The sequence below is a fragment of the Hemitrygon akajei genome, chromosome 9, assembly GCF_048418815.1.
Source record: "Hemitrygon akajei chromosome 9, sHemAka1.3, whole genome shotgun sequence".
NCBI classification, from domain to species: Eukaryota; Metazoa; Chordata; class Chondrichthyes; order Myliobatiformes; family Dasyatidae; genus Hemitrygon; species Hemitrygon akajei.
The window spans coordinates 51,476,751-51,499,902 of NC_133132.1; the positions used below are offsets into that span (position 1 = coordinate 51,476,751).

General features: G+C 42.6%; 1 protein-coding gene and 1 long non-coding RNA gene across 4 annotated transcripts in view; one reads left to right on the forward strand and one right to left on the reverse strand.

Moving 5' to 3' along the window:
* LOC140733105 (acyl-coenzyme A oxidase-like protein) overlaps window positions 1-23,152 on the forward strand; it is a 318,950-nt gene that overhangs the window by 272,107 nt on the left and 23,691 nt on the right. The window contains exon 9 of the mRNA XM_073055961.1: window positions 17,157-17,258. Coding sequence (XP_072912062.1) covers window positions 17,157-17,258 — 102 coding nt within the window. The remainder of the gene's footprint in view (window positions 1-17,156; window positions 17,259-23,152) is intronic.
* Window positions 1-23,152, reverse strand: part of LOC140733106 (uncharacterized) — a 539,087-nt gene that overhangs the window by 28,162 nt on the left and 487,773 nt on the right. For 2 of the 3 annotated variants that reach the window (XR_012100225.1, XR_012100226.1), the window contains one exon: window positions 8,115-8,300. The exons of the other annotated variant lie outside the window; for it this stretch is intronic. This is a non-coding gene — a long non-coding RNA (uncharacterized lncRNA). The remainder of the gene's footprint in view (window positions 1-8,114; window positions 8,301-23,152) is intronic. 3 annotated transcript variants of the gene reach the window in all.

The window sequence follows — 23,152 nt, forward strand, 5'->3', positions numbered from 1 at the left end:
AAGCCAATGGCAAACTATCATACACCATGGCATATAATGATGACAAATTTAGATAAACTGATAGTTGGGAATTTGGCAAATGTTGGAAAATAGGACTTTAAAAAGTAGTGAGGTCACAAGATTTGGCAGACTGTTTGTCCTGACCAATACCAGGCAGGAATTGATAAGGGCCCGATTTCCGAATCTCCCGATCCCTGTAGTGTTTAAAAGATGTTTTAGTTTCAACCTTGAAAAGTCCCAACAGCTGAAAGCGGCAATCCCTGGAAAAGAAGAATTACAATCCCTTGACTGAAGAAATATCTCCCTTCTGAGCCCTAACTGGCTGACCTCGTATCCTCCTGATTCCATCCAGTGAGGCAACCTCAAAGTCAGTTGCTCAATGCATCATACATTTCCAAGAGCAATCCTTCATCTTATCACATGGTAGAAGGGGCCTCGGCTGGTAAAAAGATTTTTCAATCAAATTAATGTTTCTTTTGCCCTGTTGCATTACATAAAACACTTACATTACAAGAAGGTTGGACTAAGACTAAGTGCTGGGAATTGCTTCGCAGTTTAGTATCTGTGGTGGGAGGGAAGCAAAGTTAAACTGTTCAGGTTAATGGCCTTTTGTTATTGCTCATGATAAAGGTCATTGGACCAGAAATATTAACTGTTTATCTGCCCACAGATGCAGCTGACCTTCATACTTGTGCACCCAGTTTTCGATTTATACTTGCACTTTGCTTTTGTATTGCTTGGAAGGACAGATAAGCACAATTTACACTATTTCCTTTCTCTTTTGAGGCAGTCCCTTGGGATCAAAGTAGCACACACAAAATGCTGGAGACCCTCAGCAAGCCAGGCAGCATCTATGGAAAAGAGTAAACAGTCCTGTGTGGGTGCCACACAGCTGTGCTGAGGAGATACTTCCCTTGTGACAAGCACAAGCTGGAGGCAAATATGATGAGGCATTGAGGAGGCTCCTGGACGGGCTCGGGAACGTGCATGAAATGGAAGGACATGGATTATATAGAGAGATGAGATTGGATTAGTCAGCACCCAGCAAGCTATATCTTGATGTTTACCCATGCACACTTTCCTGTGTTTTAGAGTGGTGCCTGCTCACTAAGACCTGCGAGGGGCACCAGTCGAAGTCGAGTTTATTGTCAAATGCACAGGTGCAATGAAGTGCTTAGCGTTGCAGGCACAGAGCGTCAGATAAGCAGCGTTCGTAAGAAAAACTAAAACGAGCAATATATTACACAAAATCTTCACAAGAACACAATCAGAACAAAAATAGTCCATTGTGGTGGTTATAGTAGGAGTTTATGGTGTAGCTATACTGTGTTAGTGACAAGGGTTGTGCAGGTTGGTTCAAGAATTGTATGGTTGAAGGGAAGTTGAACCTGATGACGTGGGACTTCAGCATTCTGTACCTACTGCTCGATGGAAGCTGTGAGTAGGTGGTTTGGGCTGTGTGGTGGGGATTTTTGATGGTAGATGCTGCCTTCCTGAGGCAGAACCTCAAGTAGATACCTTCGAAGGTGGGAGGGATGTGCCCGTGTTCTCAAACCCACTTGCTTCCAGAACTCGTCAGTGTCTGCTCTAAACTTGCTGAAATGTGAGATTCATCTCACATCAAGGCAGAATGTGACCAAATGCAGCATCAGATTGCTGTGGTGATATATGGGGGTACTCTGATACTGAGCTCCAGCTGTGCTGGCATCGGTGAGGGTCCATGAGACATTCAAGTTCAGGTTCAGCTTCAAGTTTAGTTGTCATTCAACCATACATACGAATACAGCCAAACAAAGCAGCGTTACTCCAGGGCCAAGATGCAAAAACAAGAAGTACCAATAGTCATACAGCACGTAAAGTTACATAAACAAAATAAAGCACATAATGAAAAATATACAGTTGCAAAAAGAGTTAAACTAGTAATATAATCTGAATCCCTGAGTGTAATGGCCTGTAGGCTGATGTCCTGGATGGATGTTATCCTGGAGCCATGTTCCTGCAAGAACAAGCCCGCAGCAGTTCCTCATCTTGTGCAAGTGCAGCCACAGACGAACGCAATCCATCTTGTCTTTCACCGCGTGAACACTGAAGGGCAGCACTGCTGGGGGTGGCCAGGCCCCCAACCCAGCGCAGAATCCACAGCACACAACCAGTTCCAGCATCTCCTTCCCCGGGTGGCCACAACAGGCGACCGCACGGCATGAGGGCCGTATCCATGCGACAACAGAGGCCACGCAACTCTCTCATTGTTGGTCTTGCAAACGAACCAGTGAATCAGACTCGCAGTATTCTACATTACCAATGTCCAACAGGGTCTTGAAATCATAAAAAAGACATAAAGGTTGAACAATTACGCCTTTGTTTGGACTCAGAGTAGACACTGTGACAAGCGCGGCGCCATCTTACTGAATGAGACTAATCCCTGGAATGACTCAGTTAATTAATGTTTGAAGAGCATTTGACAGCTCCAGGCCTGTATTTGCTAGAGTTTAGAAGAATGAGGGGGATGTTACTGAACCTAGCAAAAATTAAAAAGTCTAGGTAGAGCAGACGTAGAGACAATGTTTCCTAGAGTGGGGAAGACTAGGACCAGAGGGCACAGCCTCAGAATACAAGAACATCCCTTTAGAACAGAGATAAAGAAGGAATTTCTTTAGTCAGAGGTTTGTGAATCTGTGGAATTCATTGCCATTGACAGCTGTGGTGGCTGTGTCATTGGGTATATTTAAAGCAGGGGCTGGTAGGTTCTTAATTAGTCAGGGTGTCAAAGGTTATGGGGAGAAGGCAGGAGAATGGGGTTGAGAGGGGTAAGAAGTCAGCCACAAAGTGATGGCAGAGCAGACTTGATGGGCCGAATGGCCTAATTCTGCTTATGGAAAAGGAAGGGGAGGAGAAAGGAAGGGAAAAGAAAGTGGCGAGAGCGATGCCAACCCCGAAGAAATTTAAATCTTCCCTTCCACAGGAGTTCAGTGAATCCCTCTCTCACTGCTCCCTTTCCCTGATCTCTGCTGCCCTCTGACCCCCTCCCCCCACCTTCTCACTCTGACTTCCCCCCTTCCTTTCCAGTCCGGATGAAGGGTCTCAGCCCAAAATATCGGCTGTTTATTCTTTTCTATAGATGCTGCCCGGCCTGCTGAGTTCCTCTAGCATTTTGTGTGTGTTGCTTTGGATTTCCTTTCCCGTCCTTAAATCAAGGATCACTTGCTTCTTCTCCAATTCTGTGAGGCCTAATCAGTCAACATAAAATTGGTAGTTGGTTTATGATTGTTGCATCTACTGAAGTACAGTGAGAAGTTTTTGTTTAGCATGCTATCTAAACAGATCATTCCATACGTAAGTACAAAAGGAAAAAGAAATGCAGAATGCAGAACTTAAGTGTTGCGGTTCAGAGAACATACAGTGGAGGTAGGCAGATAGGGTATGAGGGTGATGACAATGGAAATTGAGAGATCAAGAGTTTAGTGTATAAGAGGTCCGTTCAAATGTCTGATTTTGCAGTGGGAAAGAGCCTGTCCTTCAGCCTGGTGATGCTGATCTCTGTCTTCTGTATCTTCCGCCCAACTAGTGGAGTGGGAGGAGTCTTTAATTATGTTGGCTGAATTCCCAAGTCAGCAGGAAGTGTTGTTTTGGGGGGGGGGGGGCATTGCTGGTTTGCGTTATGAACGGAGCTGTGTCCATAACTGTCTGCAGTTTCCTGTGGTCTCGGGTAGAGCTGTTGCCATACCATATATCAATCATATTGTGAAAACCTGTGTAGGATGCTTCCTCTGGTGCATTTGTGAAAATTGGTATGAGTCCTTAGGGACAAGCTGAATTTCCTTAGCCTACTGAGGAATTAGAAGTACCGATGTGCTTTTTCGGCTGCAGCATCCAAGTAGGTAGACCAGGATGATTAGTTGGTGATATTTACACTCGGGAGCTGAAATGGGGCTGAGGTGGCTCCTGGAGTGGGCGGGTGTGTAGTTTGTGTGCTGGTACTTTCCTTCCACTGTTCGTGCTGGGCATCTGTGCGCCCCCATTGCATGACCTCCAGGTACGTCAGTATCGTCCCCGATCTCCTCCATTGGGTTTGTTGGAGGTGAGGTGAAAAAGACTGAGAAAAACGTTGGGTTAATGACACAGATTTTCTCCGGGCTTCACTGAGATTGGTTCTGCTTTAGACCCATTGGTTAGTATCATGGCTTGCATGCCAACTCTGGTTAGACCTTCACCACCTTCCTCACAGTGCACCAGTCCCATCTCAATCTGCTTCCCTCTTTACCCCTAACCAACGTTTGGCATCTGTGGCTCTTTAACATAGTCAAGATATGTTTGTTTGTACACAACTGCTAAAATGTCAAAGTCAAATTCAACTCTGTTGTAAATGCAAATGTACGTGTATGCACAGGTGCTATGAAAAACTTGAAGCAGTGTCACATGCACACAGCGTCATATAAGTCGCATTCGCAAGAACGAACATTAATTGTATACATTTTTCATAATTTCATGCTGAGTAAAACAGAATCAGTTTTCCAATACTGGGAAGTTTAGCAAATACAAATCATAGAAACAGTCAGCACAAGAGGTGGCCATTTGTTCAATGTGTTTGTGCTGCCCTTGTAACAAACTATCCTATTAACCCATCTCTTTCCCCACCATTTTTCCACAGCCCCGCAAGTATTTTCTCTTTCATATATGATTCACTTTTAAGAGTTCAATTTTAAATCCGTTTTCACCGTGAGATATTGCTTCAAGGATATAAGAGGTTAATTACCTAGACTTTTGTTGCCTTTCTCTTTTGACTGGTTTGCTTTTATGAGCTTTGCCTTTCAAAGGTTAAATTGCATAGAACTTGATACTGCCACTGACCACAAGCCTGACATCAAATAGTCTCTGAAGTGACTCATTCCTTGCTGCAACTCATTGTCAGATGCAGCTTGATGCTGCCAGAACAAGGTAACATCAATTTTATACACAGCTGTAGAAAGAGATGGTATAGGCAGCCACAAGATAAAAGACCATTCGATCTATGAGGAGATACAATAAAGTTCATCTTGATGCAATGGTAACAAGGGATGTAATCTGCAACAGGGAACATTTAATAGGATAGAGAAATTAAATCTGAAACAGTGCTTCCAGATGTGGTAGAACCCAGAATAAGAACGTTCAGGGAAGTAACAATTCAGATAGCAGGAGGTACTCCCTTAAAGGATGACTGGTATTGAGAATATTATTGGAAATTTCAGAGTTTGAGGAGATTTGGTATGTCACTTAAAACACTCAAAATTTTCTACATTTGTACCGTGGAGAGCATTCTTAGTGGCTGCATCACCGTCTGGTGTGGGGGTGGGGGTGGCTACTGCACAGGACCAAAGTAAGCTGCAGAGAGTGGTTAAATAAGTCTGCTCCATCATGTATACTAGCCTTTATAGTTTCCAAGACATCTTCAAGGAGCGGTGCCTCAAAAAGGCGATGTCCATTATTAAGGACCCCCACCAACCAGGACATGCCTTCTTCTCACTATTAGCATCAGGAAGGAGGTACAGAAGCCTGAAGGCACAGACTCAGTGATTCAGGAGCAGCTTCTTCCCCTCTGCCACCTGATTTCTAAATGGACATTCAACCCAAGAACACTATCTTACTACTTTCATATTTATGTTTCTGCACTACTTATTTAGTTTAACTATTTGATATACAGTGTATATATACATATATACTTACTGTAATTCAGTTTTTTTTCTATTTTATCATGTATTGCTTTGTACTGTTGCTGCAAAGTTAGCAAATTTCACAACATATGCCAGTGATATTAAACCTGATTCTGATTCTGATTCTGAGTAATAAAGTTTCACAAGAGTGTCAGTTTATCACCAGATCTTGAGATGCTAGGGAAACTGAGCTAAAGGTACTTGATTAAAGTAATAGATCTTTAAAAATGCCTTTGAGTATAAAGTTGGTGACAAAATTGAAATACACTGATTTCTTTTACGATGGAGAATATTACAGGGCTAGGAAGGCGCGGTGGCATGTTGGAACGTGAACTCAAGGATTAGACTCCGTAGAAGAAATAAGGAAGATTTGTCTGTCATGAGGTGAGGCTATCTAAGCAATCTATGATTACTAAAACACATTCGAAGTGTAGTTACTGTTCCAAAGTAGCAAACACAATTTGCACACAGCATGATACCTCAAACATGATTCAAATGAATCATGTCATCTGGTTTATATGTATGTTGAGGGTTAGCAGTTGGTCTGGACATATTTGAAATAATGCCATGGTGCTTGTCCTGTTTGCCTGAGAAGGCACTCAGAGAGGACTAACTCCAACAAGGCAGTATTCCCTCAGAATTTTGGAAGGATAGGCAAAAGAAGGAGGCTGTTGATATCTAATGTGATTATTCAGCAATGAGGAACGATATTGGATTCATTATTCATACGTACATGACTGTCCTTTATGGGTGGATTTGGAGAAAAACTCAGTGAAGGGGTATTCTTTGGCCTCTTTACTGGGAGCTCCTCTTCCTTTTTTGCTTTCTAAGATTGGTAGTCGAGACCTCAATCCTATTATTAAACATACATTAAGAATTTGGTTTCAGTTTCATAGATTTTTTGAGTTTAATAACTTTGTTCTTTCTAGTAAAATCCATCTTAACTATTTTCTTAAACCATCAGTCATGGAGGAACTATCACAAACTCCCACATTCCCCTATGATCCTGAGGTCAACATGCGAGCAGCCTTCAGGAGGGTGAGCCCACGAAAAGCATTCGGCCCAGACGCACTACCTGACCAAGTACTAAAGACCTGTGCTGACAACTGGCTGGAGTGTTCAATAGGACTTGCATCTATAGTGATGAAATGCGAGAGGATGGTAATGAAACATATCAACTCTTGCCTGAGAAGCAACTTGGATCTGGTCCAATTTGCCTACCAGACCAACAGGTCCACAGCAAATGTGATCTCATTGGCTCTTCACTCAACCCTGGAACATCCAGACAGTAAAGCTGCATACATCAGGATGTTCTTTATCGACTGTAGCTCAGCATTCAATACCAACATCTCCTCAAAACTAATCAATAAGCTTCAATGCCTCCTTGTGCTATTGTCCTCAACTTCCTCACATGCAGAACCAGTCAGTTCAGATTGGCAAAAACATCTTTTCCATGATATCTATCAGCACAGGTGCACCACAAGGCTGCATGCTTATCCCCCTGTTCTACTTACTTTACACGATGACTATGTGTCTAAGCACAGCTTCAATGCCATATTCAAGTTTGCTGACAACACCATTGTCGTAGACCGAATCGAAGGTGGTGATGAATCAGTGTTTAGGGGGAGATTGAAAATCTGGCTGAGTGGTGCCACAACAATAATCTCTTACTCAATGTCAGCATGGGCCAAGGAGCTGATTATTGAATTCAGGAGGAAACCAGAGGTCTATGAGCCAGTCCTCATCAGAGAATCAGAGGTGGCGAGGGCCAGCAACTTTAAATTTGTCGATGTTATTATTCATCCGTGTTATTAATGCCCTTGAATAGAAAAATCTCCAAAAAAGTAGTGGATATGACCCATTCCATCACAAGTAAAGCCCTCCCTACCACTGACCACATCTCCATGAAGCATTGTCACAGGAAAGCAGCATCCATCATCAGGGACCCCACCGCTCAGCACGTGCTCTTGCTGCTGCCATCAGGAAGAAGCTACAGGAGCCTCAGGACCCATATCACCAGGTTCAGGAACAGTTAATCATCAGGCTCTTGTACCAAAGGGGACAACTTCACTCAACATCACTTGGTCAATCATTGAAATGTTCCCACAACCTACGGACTCACCTTCAAGGACTCTGCTTCTCATGTTCTCGATATTTGTTGCTTATTTATTTATCATTATTATTTCTTTTTGTATTTGCACAGTTTGTTGTATTTTGCACACTGATTGAACGTCCAAGTTGGTGCAGTCTTTCATCGATTCTATTGTGGGTATTATTCTATTATGGATTTATCGAGTATGCCTGCAAGAAAGTGAATCTGAGGATTGTATGTGGTAACATATATGTTCTTTGATAATAAACTTACTTTGAACTTTGAAATGATTAAGTGACAGGCAATAATAATAATGTGATGAAAAAGGAAATTACCTCTTGAATTATTTTTTCCTGAGATGTTCTGAAGTAAATCATTGGAAAGCCAAGTTCTGAAACTGCTGTCCACTCTAAAATTGCTCTCAATTTGGAATCAACACATTCAAGGCGTAGGTCAAAGTTCAGCACAAGAAAAGTCCATAAGGCAGTTGATCATGCCAATTGCAATCTGTAATATATTTTCTGGAAAAAAACAAGATTTGATATGTTTACAGGTTGATAGAATGTGTTGTTTCATCACTGAACAAACTATAATGAAAACAGCCTCTCCATGTCCAATCTATCCAGGCCCTTCAATATACGATAGGTTTCAATTCCAACCACCGTTATCCTTCTAAGCTTCGTTGAATACTGGCTCAGAGACATCAAATGTTCTTCATGTTGAGCCTTTCATTCTTAGTATCGTTCTTATGTTAAAGTCAAAATATGTTTATTATCAAAGTATGTGTCACCTTGAGATTCATTTTCTTGCAGGCATTTACAATTTCCTTGAAATTGAGTCTGTAGGTTCTCTTATCAGTTGCGGTAAGTGAAGTTGGTCACACCAGTTCAGGAGTTTGATGTTTGTAGGGTAATAACTGTTCTTGAACCTGGTGGGGTGGGACCTAAGGCATCTGTGCCTCCCTGGTGATTGTAGTGAAAGGAGATCATAGCCTGGATGGGGGGGGTTCCTCGATGGTGGATGTTGCTTTCGTGTGGCAGCACTCTTTGTAAATTTGCGCAGTGGTGTGGGGACGGTTTTTCCTGTGATGGACTAGGTTGTATCCACCACTTGCTGTAGACTTTAACGTTCCTGGGACCCCCAACCCCAAGACCCTGTCCAGATCCAGCACACCCTTCCTTAGATTGGGCCCAAAATTACCAATAATATTCTAAATACATGCTGACCAATGTCTTATAAAGCCTCAGCAGTCCATCCTTGGCGTACCAAATCTGTCCCAATTATTGAGTAGCTATTTACACTAATCCTTCACCACTCCCATTAATTCTCTCTACATTCCCATGAGCTTCCCTCTCCCCCCCCCCCCCCCATTCTACCCACTTGCCTAAACTCTGGGCAAGTTTCAGTGCCCATTTAGCCTCCTAACTCATTCACCTTCAGGACGTGGGAGGAACCCAGAGCACCCAGAGGAAGCCTGCACGGTCACAGTGCAAGTTGTGAGGTCAGGATTGAACCCAGTTATCTGAAGCTGTGAAGCAGCAACTTTGCTGGTCGCACACTGTGCAGTCTGTTGTGTGCAATGGCAGTCGGATCCTGCGGTAGAGAAAAGGAGGGATTTGTATTTTGGAAAAGTGTTATTAAATGTGTCAGAACACTCTAAACCTGTGATCTGGTATGTACACCATCATCTGAGCTGAGTTTAGGGAAGTGTTGGAAAACCAAACTGGTTTATTAGAAACTACATTGAGAAAGTTACAGACCTTGTCTTTAATGTTAGAAGGAAAGAAATAACTACATTTGAAAGCATTTTTTGTGTCCTTTTCAGAACATCCCAAACCATATCGCAGCCAATGGAGCACACTGAATTGTAGTCACATTTAAAGCCTAACAATCATAATGTTGTGATATAGCAAATCCAGTAAAGTCAGAAAGTCTGGTCTGGTTGGTTGGCATCCATCTGTCTCAAAGAACAATCGGTGGATGATGATCATCATCACAAGCCTGGGTGGAAGGTATGGAGATCCTGAGATGCCCAGTCATCAAGATACCCCTTTTGGCCTCACCAGAGTACTCCAAAGGAAAGCTTGTGAAGCAATAGGTTTGGCACCAGCTTGGCTGCAGGAGCTGACGGAAGGATGTCCAATGAGTCCAGCTGCTTTAGGGGCTGCACTCCAGACTTACTGTCTGGGTTTACTCCCACAGCCTTTATCTCTCCTGAGGCTGCCCACAAGGCAGTGGGGCTACTTACCCATAGCTGGGGATCTGGTTCAGGAGCACCAGGGCGTGTCCACACACCGGTGGGCCTGGGTGCTGTGTCTGCAGGGGCCAGACCTCCTCCCCGTCCTCTGTGGTTCAGCCTGAGTCTGAAAGGAGTTCAGTTTATGTGTGTCACCGGTGAGGAGGCACTACACAAGGCTTGCTGTTGCTATGTACTAGCAGGGAGAAACTTGCACATACTTTTCGCAACACTGCTAGTCAGTGGTGGAAGTTGAAAGTGAGAGCAACAAGTACTACCCACTACATTAGAAAGTAATAATGTGGTAAACTTGTATTCAAGTAGGTGGGGCCCAGACTGCCACCTTCTTTCTTGCCACTCGTTTTGTTCTCATTTTCCTGGCACAGCCTGCCTTTTATTTGGCTGGTAGTGTGCGACTGGAGTCTTCAGTACTTCCTACCCAATGGTAGAAGTGAGAAGGGGGAATGGCCTGAATGGAGGGGGGGGGGGGGGGATGTTCTTTGATGATCGATGCTGCTTTCTCATGGCAGTGCTCAATGTAAATGTACTCAGTGGTGGAGAGGACATTGCCTGTAAAGGACTGGATTGTATCCACACTTTCTGCAGCCTTTTCTGTTCATGGGCATTGGTGCCTCCATACCAGTCAGGATACTCTACATTTTGCATCTTCAGAAGTTTATAAGTTTTTGGTGACGTGCTGAATCCACACAAACTTTTAAGAAAGTAGAGGTGCTGCCGTACCTTCTCTGTAATGGCACTTAAAAGCTGGTCCCAGGACAGATCCTCAATACATTAACACCAAGGAACTTAAAGCTACTGACATTCTCTACCTCCAATCCTCTATTGAGGATTCACTCAAGTACCTCCAGCTTCTTCCTACTATAGTCGATAATCAGCCCTTCGGTTTTGCTGACATTGCGTGAGATGTTGTTTCTGTGGCACCGCTCAATCAGATTTTCAGTCGCCTCCTATATGCCAATTCATCACCACCTTTGATTCAGCCAACAACAATGGTGTTGTCAACAGGTTAAATATGATATTGGAGCTGTCTTAGTATAAGTATAAAATGAATAGAGCATGGGGCTAAGCATGCAGCCCTGTTCTGCACTGTAATAATGGTGAGTTTGGAGAAGATGGTATTGCTAGTCCACACAAACTGGGGTCTACCAGTGATGAAATTGAAGATCCATTTCACAGGAAGGTACTGAGGACCAGGCCCTGGAGCTTATTGATGACTTGTGAGGGGATGATAGTATTGAATGCTGATCAGTAGTCAATGAAGAGCATCCTGATGTATGCATCTTCATTGTGGAAGTGTTTCAGAGCTGAGTAAGAGTCAATGAAATGGCCTTTGCTGTTGTTGGACTTGTGATGGTAAGCAAATTAGAAAGGAACCCGATTGTTCTATAAGGCAGAAGTTGATAAGCTTCATGACCAGCCTCTCAAAGCACTTCAACACAGTGGATGTAATATGATAATTGACGCAGATTATCACGTACTTCGTGGCCAGTGCGACTGATGCAGATGTGAACCTCAGACTACTGAAGGGAGATGTTGATCATGTCAGCACACAGTCAAGCCAGTGGATTAGCACGTCTTCAGCACTCAGTCAGGTATGCTGTCTAGGCCAGATACCTTCTGTGGATTCATCCTCCTGAAGGATGCTGTCACATGGCCTCAAAGACTGAGATCACAGGTTCGTCGGGGGCTGTAGGGTTTGTGAAGGTGCCTCCGTGCTCTGTCAGGCAAAGAGAGCATAAAAGGCATCGAGCTCATCTGGGAAACCTCATTGCCATTTACTCTCGGTAGCCACTTTATTAGGTCATTGTTCGTTAATGCAAATATCTAATTAGCCGATCATGTGGCAGCAACTCAGTGCATAAAAGCATGCAGGTGTGGACAAAAGGTTCAGTTGTTGTTCAGGCTAAACGTCAGAATGGGGAAGAAATGTGATCTAAGTGACTTTGACCGTGGAATGATTGTTGGTGCCGGATGGGGTGGTTTGAGTATCTCAGATATTGCTGGTCTCCTGGGATTTTCATGCACAACAGTCTCTAGAGTTTACAGAGAATGGTGTGAAAAACAAAAAAAAAATCCAGTAAGTGGCATTCCTGTGGGCAAAAACGCCTTGTTAATGAGAAAGGTCAGAGGGTAATGGCCACACTGGTTCAAGATGACAGGAAGGCGACACTAAATGAAATAACCTCGTGTTACGACAGTGGTGTGCGGAAGAGCATCTCTGAACGCACAACATGTCGAACCTTGCAGCGGATGGCCTACAGCAGCAGAAGACCACAAACATACACTCAGGGACCACTCTATTAAGTACCTCCTGTGCCTAATAAAGTGGCCACTGCGTGTTTGTTGTTTGGATTTTCTTCGTAGGAGGTGATGACATTTAAGCCCTGCCACAAGTGTGATTTGCTTAGTCTGGAATTGCCACTTTGCATGTGAGATGGCCTTCTGACAATCGTTTCTGAACCTCTTCTACTTCCCTGGACAGCAAGTTCTGAACACTACTGCTCTAGCCCTCAGCAGGTGGTTCATAAGACCAGACGACACTGGAGCAGAATTAGGCCATTCAGCCCATCAAGTCTACCCCACTATTCATAGAACAGTACAGCACAGGGACAGGCCCTTTGGCCCACAATTCAATCATGACTCATTTACTTTCTCTTTCAAACCAATCTTCCTGCCTTCACCCTGTAGCCTTTGACATTATTTCTAATCAATCTCCACTTCAAGTATACTCGATGACTTTTCTCCACAGTTGTCTGTGGGAATGAATTCCACAGATTCACCACTCTCTGGCTAAAGAAATTCCTCCTCACCAACACCCTCTGACTGAAGAAATTCTTCATCTCTGCTCTAAAGGGACGTCCTTCAATTCTGAGGCTGTGCCGTCTGGTCCTAGGCTCTCTCATTATTGGAAACATCCTCTCCACATCCACTCTGTCAAGGCCTTTTAATGTTTGGTTGGTTTCAATGAGATCTCTCTCTTTCTTCTAACCTCCAGTGAGTACAGGCCCAGAGCCACATGAGACCCCGAGGCACATGAGCCTAGTTAATGCTGAGGCCACACAGCCCCACTCATCACCCAACTTTGCCATTGGTTTCACCAATGAAACAGTGAATGCAGTATTCTACACTACCAACGTCCAACAAGGTTTTGTGATCACAATAAGAACGACTAAGCCAATCAATTCCACCATTTTGCTGGATTGCGCACTGCCTCTGATGCCCTGGATCATGGTACGTGACAAGTCCAGCTCCACTGCTATCAAGCAACACGCTAGTGGGGTACACCTACAGTACTCGATAACCAGCAGTGCCTGGCAATTGTGAAAAAGATGTAAAGGACAAACAATTACACCTTTGTTTGTGTCTGAGTGCACCGCCAACTCACTAGAATGCTAACCTTTTAATTTTTGTCAACCTCCTTGGGACCCTTTCTAATCCAGGTCTTCATGTCGGGAAGACTCTTGTACTTTCCTTAAGTAAGTCCTAAACACTACTGATCTAGATCTCAGCAGATGGTGAATCTCTTGGTTCATAAGACCATATGTGGCGTATTCACTCAGGTCCCCTTATGAGTCCTTTAACAAGGCCCAGTCCACCAACTCAAAGCAGCCCTGTAGCCATTCCTGTCATCGCTCTTTGTTGCCCTTACCCCTGATGACTTGCTCTTTCGTCTCTGTGTGTGTAGGAGGAGGACAGCCAGGTGGTCAGATTTCATAAAGTGCAGTTCAGGGACAAAGTGGTAAGCATTGTTAATGGGAATGTAGCTCTGGTTGATTGCGTTGAGTACTGTGGCACTGCAGGTACTGTGCTGGTGGTAGTTGAGCAGAGATTTCTTCAAGCTAGCCTGACTGAAGTCCCCAGCAAGGATGTGAATAGTTTACGGGTAGGCCATTTCTCATTTGTTAATCATGGCACCCAATACATTGAGTGCCAGCTTGGTGGTATGTAAGCAGCAATCAGGGTGAAGGCAGAGAATTATCTTGGTAAATAGAACGGTTAGCACTTGATCAGTGGATATTCTAGGTTGGGAGAGCAAGAGTGAGACAAGACCGTGATGTCCAAACACCTTGACGAGTTCATCATGAAGAAGACGCTGTGGCCTCTGCCTCCTCCTGAGCCGTTGTTTGAACCATCTGCTGGATTGAGAACCTCAGGCTGGACTGCGATGTCCAGAGACTTAAAACCACGATGAACTTTTTACTTTACTCCAAATTTACTATTTTTGTAGTAGGTTTCAAAAGATAGCCACTCTTCGAATGGCAATATTTCTTTAGTGCAGTGGTTATTACATTTGCCTGAGACACTGAAGTTCCCTGGTTCAAAACCAACCAGAAAGATCCGATATCCTTTGAGGGCAGCACAGTAATGCAACCGTTGGCGTAACATCTTACATTGCCAGCAATCGAAGATGGGGATTTCAATTCTCGCTGCTGTACACTCTCCCCATGATCACATGGGTTTCTCCGGGTTCTCCCGCATTCCAGAGATGTACAGGTTAGGATTAGCAAGTCGTGGTGATGCTACGTTAGCAGCAGGAACTTGGCAACACTTGCACACTGCCCCCACCCCCCAGTACATCCCTGGACTGCATTAGTCATTGAGGCAAATTGCGCATTTTACTGTATGTTTCGATTTTTTGATATACATGTGACAAACAAAGCTAATCTCTAAATTCCTATGTATCCAAATCGTGAAAATTTGCTGCACCTTTTCAGAAAACGATTATTAGCGTGTAGTTATCAGTCATGAGCAAGAACTGCGATGATTTACTTCTTTTTCACCAATGTTCTTACTCACACTGGCCTGTAATCGTGCCATTGATGTATTTCAGTTACATATTAATGTTACCAGCTGAGCCAGCGTTGGGAGGCTGGGTGGAGTTGGGAGGCTAGTTGAACTCTTGAAACTTTTTCACAACAGAAGTCTGACCATAAAAACTTAGATTGTTGCAACAAGGCACAAAGAGAACAAAAGAGCTGATCATTAACTTGAGGAAGCAGGGACAGTGTCCCCACACCCATTTGCTGTGCATCAACGGTGCTAAAGACGAGAAGGTTGAAAGCTTCAAGTTCCTAGGTGTGGACATCAGAAATGGCCTGCCCTGGTCTGAGCACATAGATGTCATGGACAAGAAAGCTCTTCAGTGCCTCTAGTTCCTCAGGAGGCTAAAGAAAATTGACCTGCTGTCATCAAGCCTCACCAGTTTTTATTAATGCACCATAGAAAGCATCCTGTCCAGATACATTATAACTTAGTATAGCAGCTGCTTTGTCCATGACAGCAAGAATCTGCAGAGAGCTGTGGACAGAACATCATGGAAACCACACGTTCCTCTCAGTGCCTTAATAAAGCACCCAACATAATCAAAGACCCCACCCACCCCCAGACATTCTCTCTTCTCCCTCCTCCCATCACCCAGAAGATACAAAAGCCTGAAAGTATATGCCACCAGGCTCAAGGAGAGCTTTTATCCCACTGTAGTAAGACTATTGAATGGTCCTCTGGTACGTTTGCTTGCTTATTTTAATTATTTATTTATCTATCTATCTATTTATTTATTGAGTGAGTTACATCGTGGATTAGGCCCTTCTAGCCCTGTGAGCCCAGCAACTCCCAACTTAACCCTAGGCTAATCAAGGGACAATTTACAATGACCAATTAACCTACCAACCAGTAGCCTTTGGACTATAGGAGAAAACCCAAGCGGTCATGGGGAGAACAGACAAACAGCGGCAGGAGTTGAACTTGGGTTGCTTATACTGTAAAGCTTTGGGCTAACCACTCTGATACTGTGACTCTTGATCTCACAATGTCCCTTGTTATGGCCTTGCGCCTTATTCTGTGCCTGCCCTGCATTTTCCATGCAACTGTAACACTTTGACCTACAGTCTGTTACTTTTTTTCTCTTGCACTACCACAGTGTAATGAAATGATCTGTATGTACATCATGCAAACCAGTTCTTTACTGTACCTCGGTACACGTGACAGTGATAAACCTGTTTGCCAACCTGAAGAATGAGACTACGTCCACTGGAAATCTGCAACTACACACAAAGGAACTGGAAGAACTCAGCGGGACCTATTGACTATGGAACAAAATGGATAATTGAACCGAAATGTCAGCTACCCATTTTCGTCCGGAGATTCTGCCTGAACCGCTAAGTTCCTCCAGCTCCTTTTTGTGTTGTACCATGCTGAAGAAACTGTGAAGATGTCCTGATCCGGTTGTTTTGAATCAGCCCTGATACAGAATCTCAAACCAAAACACGGACTCCACCTTCGCCCCATAGATTCTGCTTGACCTTCTGAGTTCTTCGAACTGTTTGTTCTTTTTTCTAAAACAACTGAGGTATTGCACTGGAAGAACTGCTATTTTATAGATAAGATATTAAACTGAGTAAACTCCCTTTGATATACAGGATCCCTCATCCTGTAAGGAGCAACAGAGAGGTTCTCAGTGTAATCATGTAACAATCAACATAGCTAAAAATTGCGTAGAGTGGAGAAACTGTATGCTGGAACTGAGATGTAATTTTTGGAAATCTAAACTAAAAGAGAAAGCATTGGACCTCCTCTGAGCAAATTGATAACCACAATTCCCACATGACAACGGTGTTACTCTACAAAGATACTTGTTGGCTTTAAACTGTTTTATAAAACATGTAACATAAACCAGAAAAGCCCAAATGTGGGACAAGTAAGCTCATCAAATAACATGAAAAAAGCCTAAAGTGTACTGAAATGCTTTCAAATTAACATGACTTTTGAAAGAGTATGCATGTTTGACATTGCAGAACGACATAATTTGTTTGCCGTATTGCCTATTGTGGCACTGCAGTAGACTGTAATACAGGATTAGCTTCAAAACAGTACCAATTAAACACAGAGAACAAAATATTGATTGGGTTCCTGTGTCTTCATATTAGTCAGAGTTTGACCAAAGTGGTGCAGCAAATGATGTGGGTTCGAGATTCAGTTCGTCTCACAAAATGACAAAGCATTTTGCTATTTAATGCTCTTCTTTGTGTTTGGATTATTTACCAAAAAGAGCATTACCTCAAAGCCATAAAAGACTGTTTCCAAGAGACAGATTTGTATTTATTTATTTGTTCTCTTTCAGTTTTGCCTTTTACATGGAACTAGTCTCCTTTACCAGGAACGAGCCTGGTATCTGGAACACAGATACCTGACGCCAGCAACTAGTGTGCAGATAAGGAACCAGGTGAGCCTAATTCTGATGGGGGGGGGGGGCGGTGGAGTGGGGGGGGGGGGGGTTGGGGAGTGCCATTCACAGCAGATAGCCCAGCAACGCTCTTGCAAAACATTTAAAATGCGCAGAAAAATGAAGAAAGAAATCTGAGTCAGTCCAGAAACTGGCTGGTTAGACTACTCTATTAACTCTGCAATAATCTATGTATGTTTCCTGTTAAATCTTCTAGACACCCTAAACACCTTCATAAATAGGAAGGCCTTTATATCGAATAGACTCGATTACTGCAATGCACTTTTTTACTGGCCTTCCAAAGCAATCTATTGACAAACTTCAACTCATTCAGAACAGCGCTGCTAGACTTCTAACCAAAACCTGGATGAGGGAACCTATCACTCCTGTACGAGATACTCTGCATTGGCTTCCTGTATATTTTAGAATTGTTTTTAACATTCTCTTACTTGTTTTTAAAACTCCTAATGGTCTGGGACTGGAGTACACCACAGAATCATTTTCATTTTACAGTCCTGCTCAAGCTCTCAGATTTTCTTCTGCCAGTCTCTTAACTTAAGCAACCTCCTTTGAAAGATAATTGTCAGGTTAGTTTTCTTGAACTATGCTGCTAAATTGTGGAACTCAATACCTAAAACTATAAGACTCAGCTGACACCTTTAAACACCAGCTCAAAACCTATTTATTTAACCTTACTTTTAACTAACATCTTTTTGTCTTCTTTTTTCATGTTAATTTTTATGTTTACTTTTTTATTTTTGTATTTGTATTTTTATCCCATTGTAAAACATTTTGAAATACATCATCTGTATGAAAAATGCTCCATAAGTAAAGTTATTATTATTACCGTGAAACCACACTAATGACATTTGCAATCCAATTGCAATACAATGAGCTACTGGATTTTAGGGGGGAGTGTGGTTGTGAGGGAAAAAGAGGAGGTCTTCTACAGTAAATCAAATTTTTAGTTAAAGCAGTTAGAAAGAGTCTCCAATTCTTCAAGGAAAGTCTAGACCTCAGCTGTCTGGCCCCATATCTCTCCCTTCAGGCAATCCCTACTCAGCCTGTTGATTTACTGTTATACTGGCAATGCACTTCAGTTTTGTCCTACTCAATCCCTGCCAACTGCCTCTTCCTATCACTGCTTATTTTAGGTAGACAGCTGGCCAGTGGTACGTAGACAAAGAGTCCAGGACTTAAAATAGCTTAGGCAGCATTTAGAACACAGAACTTAGAACAGCACAGAACAGGCCCTTCAGCCCACGATGTTGTGCAACTCTTTAATCTATTCTTTGATCAATCTAGCCTTTCCCTCCCACATAACCCTCCATTTTTCTTTAATCCATTTGCCTATCTACGAGTCTCTTGAAAGTCTCTAACGTATCTGCTTCTACCACCACCCTTGTTCCATGCATCTATTACACACTGTATAAAAAATCTACCTCTGACATCCCCCTCTATACTTTCCTTCAAACATCTTGAAATTACCCCCCCCCCCCCCCCCATATCTGTCCTGGGCTATATCCGCCCTGGGGGAAAAAGTCCCTAGCTATCCACTCTGTCTTACCACCTTTTACAGCAAGTTGTGTTTAGGTGAGTGACTAGACTATGGAAGGAGCTGATAGGAGTTTAGGAAGAATGAAATTAAATTAATATAGGGATGTAAGAATAAAACAGGATTAGTGTAAATAGGTGTTTGATGGTCAGTGTGCATTTGGTGGGTAAAGGCCTGTTTTTGTGTCATACAACTTCATGAAGATTGGGTGGAAATCAAGGTTTTCCAGGTGACACAATTTGCTTTACCGCCATCAAAGAGAGGGTGATAAACTAAGCAAAGCAGCCTGGAGAAGTAGAGAGAAAAGATTCAAAGTGCCTTTATTATCAAAGTATGCGTACAGAATACAACTCAGTGATTCATTCTCCCATAGGCAGCCACAAAACAAAGCAACACCATGGAACCCGTTCAAGGAAACATTAAACACCCCCAACACATGAAAAAAGAACAAATTGCAAAAAGCGAGCGAACAGCACATGGAATATCAAACATCAAACCAGGAGTCCGGTAGCATTCAGTTTAGTTCAGTTCAGCGTGGCGCTGTTAGCCCGCTGCAGGGCAAAGCATCCTTCACAGTGCTCACCCCAGTCAAACCGCTCAGAAACAGTACAATAAAAGCAAGTAACCAGAATCCAGAAACGCATGCAACATGAACCTCGAAGTCCATCCAAAATGAGGAAACGTGGAACAGAGAGAGGCAGTATGCAGCAGTTGCTGGCATTCTGAAATAATGCTGGAAATACCCTATAGATCAGGAGGAGAGAGAAAAGCAACTTTCATAATCTTTAAGGATACGTTTGATTCACATCCAGGAAAGATTAGACTTGTTCAGGATAATCATTATGACTTTGTGCAGGGGGAGTTAGTTCTTACAAATGACTAAATTTTTTGAGGAGGTGACAATAATTTTTGATAAGGTAGGGCAGTGGATGCTGTATAAGTGGACCCCAGTAATGCTTTTGACAAGGTCCCTCATGATCCAAAAGATTAAGGCAGGTGGGATCCATGAAGACTTGCTACATTGAATTCAAAATTAGTTTGACCATTGGAAACAGTGGCAGAGGCTGTTGAAATGTGGTATTCCACAAGGGTTAGTGCTGGGATCTCTCTTGTGATTTGGACTGATTAGACAATAAACCATACGATATAGGAGCAGAATTAGACCATTTAGTTCACCGAGTCTGCTTCGCCATTTCATCGTGGCTGATCCATTTTTTCTCTCGTCTCCAATCTCCTGCCTTCTCCCTGTATCTCTTCATGCCCTGACCAATCAAGAATCTATCAACCTCTGCCTTAAATATACATAAAGACTTGGCCTCTTCAGCTGCCTGTGGTAACGAATTCCACAGGTTTACCACTCTCTGGCTAAAGAAATTCCTCCTTATTTCCATTCTGAAAGGATTCCCTTCTGTTTTGAGGCTCTGCCCTCTGGTCTTAGACACTCCCTCCATAAGAAAGGTCCTTTCCACATCCACTCTATTAAGGCCTTTCACCATTCAGTAGGTGTCAATTAGGTCACCCCTAAATTCCAGTGAATACAGGCCCTGATTACTAAATTTGCAGTAAATCTCCTCAGTGTATAGTGAAAAAGGTTGCCAAAGGATTTATGAGATTATGCTGGAAATGTAGGCAGTGAAATGGTAGGTGGAATTTAATCCAGACGTGTAAGGTGGTGCACTTTGGGAAGTCAAATTTAAGAGAACCATATACAGCAAATGACAGGACTCTTTGTAATATTGATATACAGAGCAATCTTGGGGTACAAGTAGATTGCTTTCTGATAATGGCAATACAGGTTGATTGGGTGTTAAGGAAGGTGAATGGCATACTTGGCTTAAGCATAAAAGTCAGGAAATAGTATTGTAGCTGCAGAAAACATTTGGAGTACTGTTTACAGTTTGTGCCACTGCATTACAGGAAGGATTGTATTGGGTGTAGAAGAGGTTCACTGGGACGTGTGACGTAAAGAGTATCAGCCATAAGATGAGGATGGACAAGCTTGGATTTTTTTTTGGAGTAGCAGAGGCTGTTGGGGGGGCAACTTAATTGAAGTATATAAATTATGAGAGCCACAGGTAGGTTAAGTAGTCAGAATCTTTGTCCTAAGACACTCAAGGGCAGAGATTTAAGGTGAGATGAGGAAAATGTAAAGGAGATTTACATGGGAAGATTTTGTGAGGGCGGGAGATAGGACATTAACATTCAGAGGCATTCAGACAAAATGTGAACAAGCAGGGAATTAAGGATTATGGACCACTTCCAAGCATATATATCCATTTTAAATTAACATCATAGCCAGCACAGACCTTGTGGGCTGAACGACCTTTTCCTGTGCAGTGCTCTTCTAAACTTTATGTATGGCTATGGGTTATTGAATGACATATTACTACAAAAGATGTTTGTTATTTTTGACAGTAAACGCTTTCCAATCTCACAAGATTCTCTTTAGTATTGAATTAAGGGTACAGCTCTTGTGTTGTACTGTATTTTAAGCCACTTTAGTTCAGTTGATATACTAGACTCATAGGGGTTCCCAACCTGGGACCGTGGACCACTCAGTTAATGGTATGTGGGTCCAGGGCTCAAAAAAGTTTTGGAACCACAGTAGAGCAATCAACAACATGCTAGTTGACTCTGAAAGGCATCACTTCTGAATCTAATACCGTCCTAATGCTATTTCCACCTGACATCCACACAAGCAGGTATATTTCTGTAGTCCATCTGAATAATTACCTGGACCCATTATCATCACACTAAATCAACAACACTAACGCTGATTGCAACATGCCAAGTACCAGACAAAAGCAGCCAATGCCAGTCAGGGAGCAGAGCAGTGTAAAGTTCATTAATACCAACAACACAATATATTCACCCATTAGGACGTTTCCCTGAAATACTGTCAAAACTAAATATGCTGCTGAAATTGAAAAGAGGTACTGACAACAGTTTGAAAACAAGTTGTGGTCAGTGACTACGCAGCTTTAATTTCTGAGTAATATCGAAGCTTTGCTTATTTCTGTTTCCTGAAATATATCTCTGGAAATGATGTATGTTTGTGTGCCTGTGTGTAAATGTGTTTCTCTTCTCCCTCATTCTTTATAGCACACAGAGTTGTTTATGTATTAGTGAAACTCACTCTGCAAATGGATTTGCATATATTCTGATTAATTATATCTGAAATGTTTTGTGCACAGCAATTCTACTTAACACATTCATCTGCAAGTTGTGTTACCTGTTTCTTGTATTAGGTGTAATTTTTGACCTTGTATAACTGATGGGTGACCACTGAAAATTTTCTTCACATTGCAGGTTTCTGGTCATTTAGGTGAAAAGTTGACTTTCTGATTTATGCTGCTAATAGACCAGCCTAGGAGCTTGAGGTAGTTTAATTACAAGTAAAGATTTGGGTTCGAACATTTAAACAAGCAAAATAGCCATTGGTAAGCCATTCAAAAATTAGTTGGCAATGTACCAGAAAATCCTCTGGACCAGTGGCCTTATGAGTAGACAAAATGTGGACACCAAGGCTGCTGTAGAAGTTCTCAATGTTTCCTTCCATCAAGTTTGACAAAAAGGGAAATGGGTGTCCAGCTACTAACCATATTCCACTGGCATCCTACTCTGTGAAGATAAAAGTTCGTTTGCAGTGAGTGATAGGATTATCCCAAGTCATTTCCCCACTTCTTCTCAAATGAATCCTATTTGGATTCACTCCAGAATGATGCACCTGCCAGTTGTGGAACTAGACCACCACAGCAATATGACATTGGAGCAGAACCAGGCCATTCGGCCCATCAGTTCTGCTCTACTACTCCATCACAGCTGATTTATTATCCCTCTAATTTGGCATCAGTAGAGAAATGGAGGAGGGAAGGTTAGCAAGGATTATATTTTATAACAATAGTGCTTTTCTTTAGCTGTTTACTAGGCACATACTACCTTGAAAGCTGATGTACAACTTCTTTTGATTCATCTTATAACCAAGCAAAGATAGTAATCAGAACTTTTATTCTTCAAAATGTAAAAGTGAGACATCACCAAGTTTGAAAAGCCCTCAGTTCACTTCTGTCTTTGTTTAGAAAATACCTGTTTTAATTAAGTTTTTTGTTTTAGCTAGAGGCATTGAAACAGGAGCTCCAGTTAACTTATCTCATTACCTTATTAAAAATCTCATTCCTCATCTACCCCGTTCTTTTACCACCCCTTTGAGAGGAGTTAGATCATAGTGCAGGCTCTTGCTCCAGAGCACCGTCTGAAACTCATCACTGGAAGGTTCATTATTGGTGTGTTGATAGGGCTAGGTTCTCTTCTGAGGCAAACCCTTTGGCTTGAGTGTGAC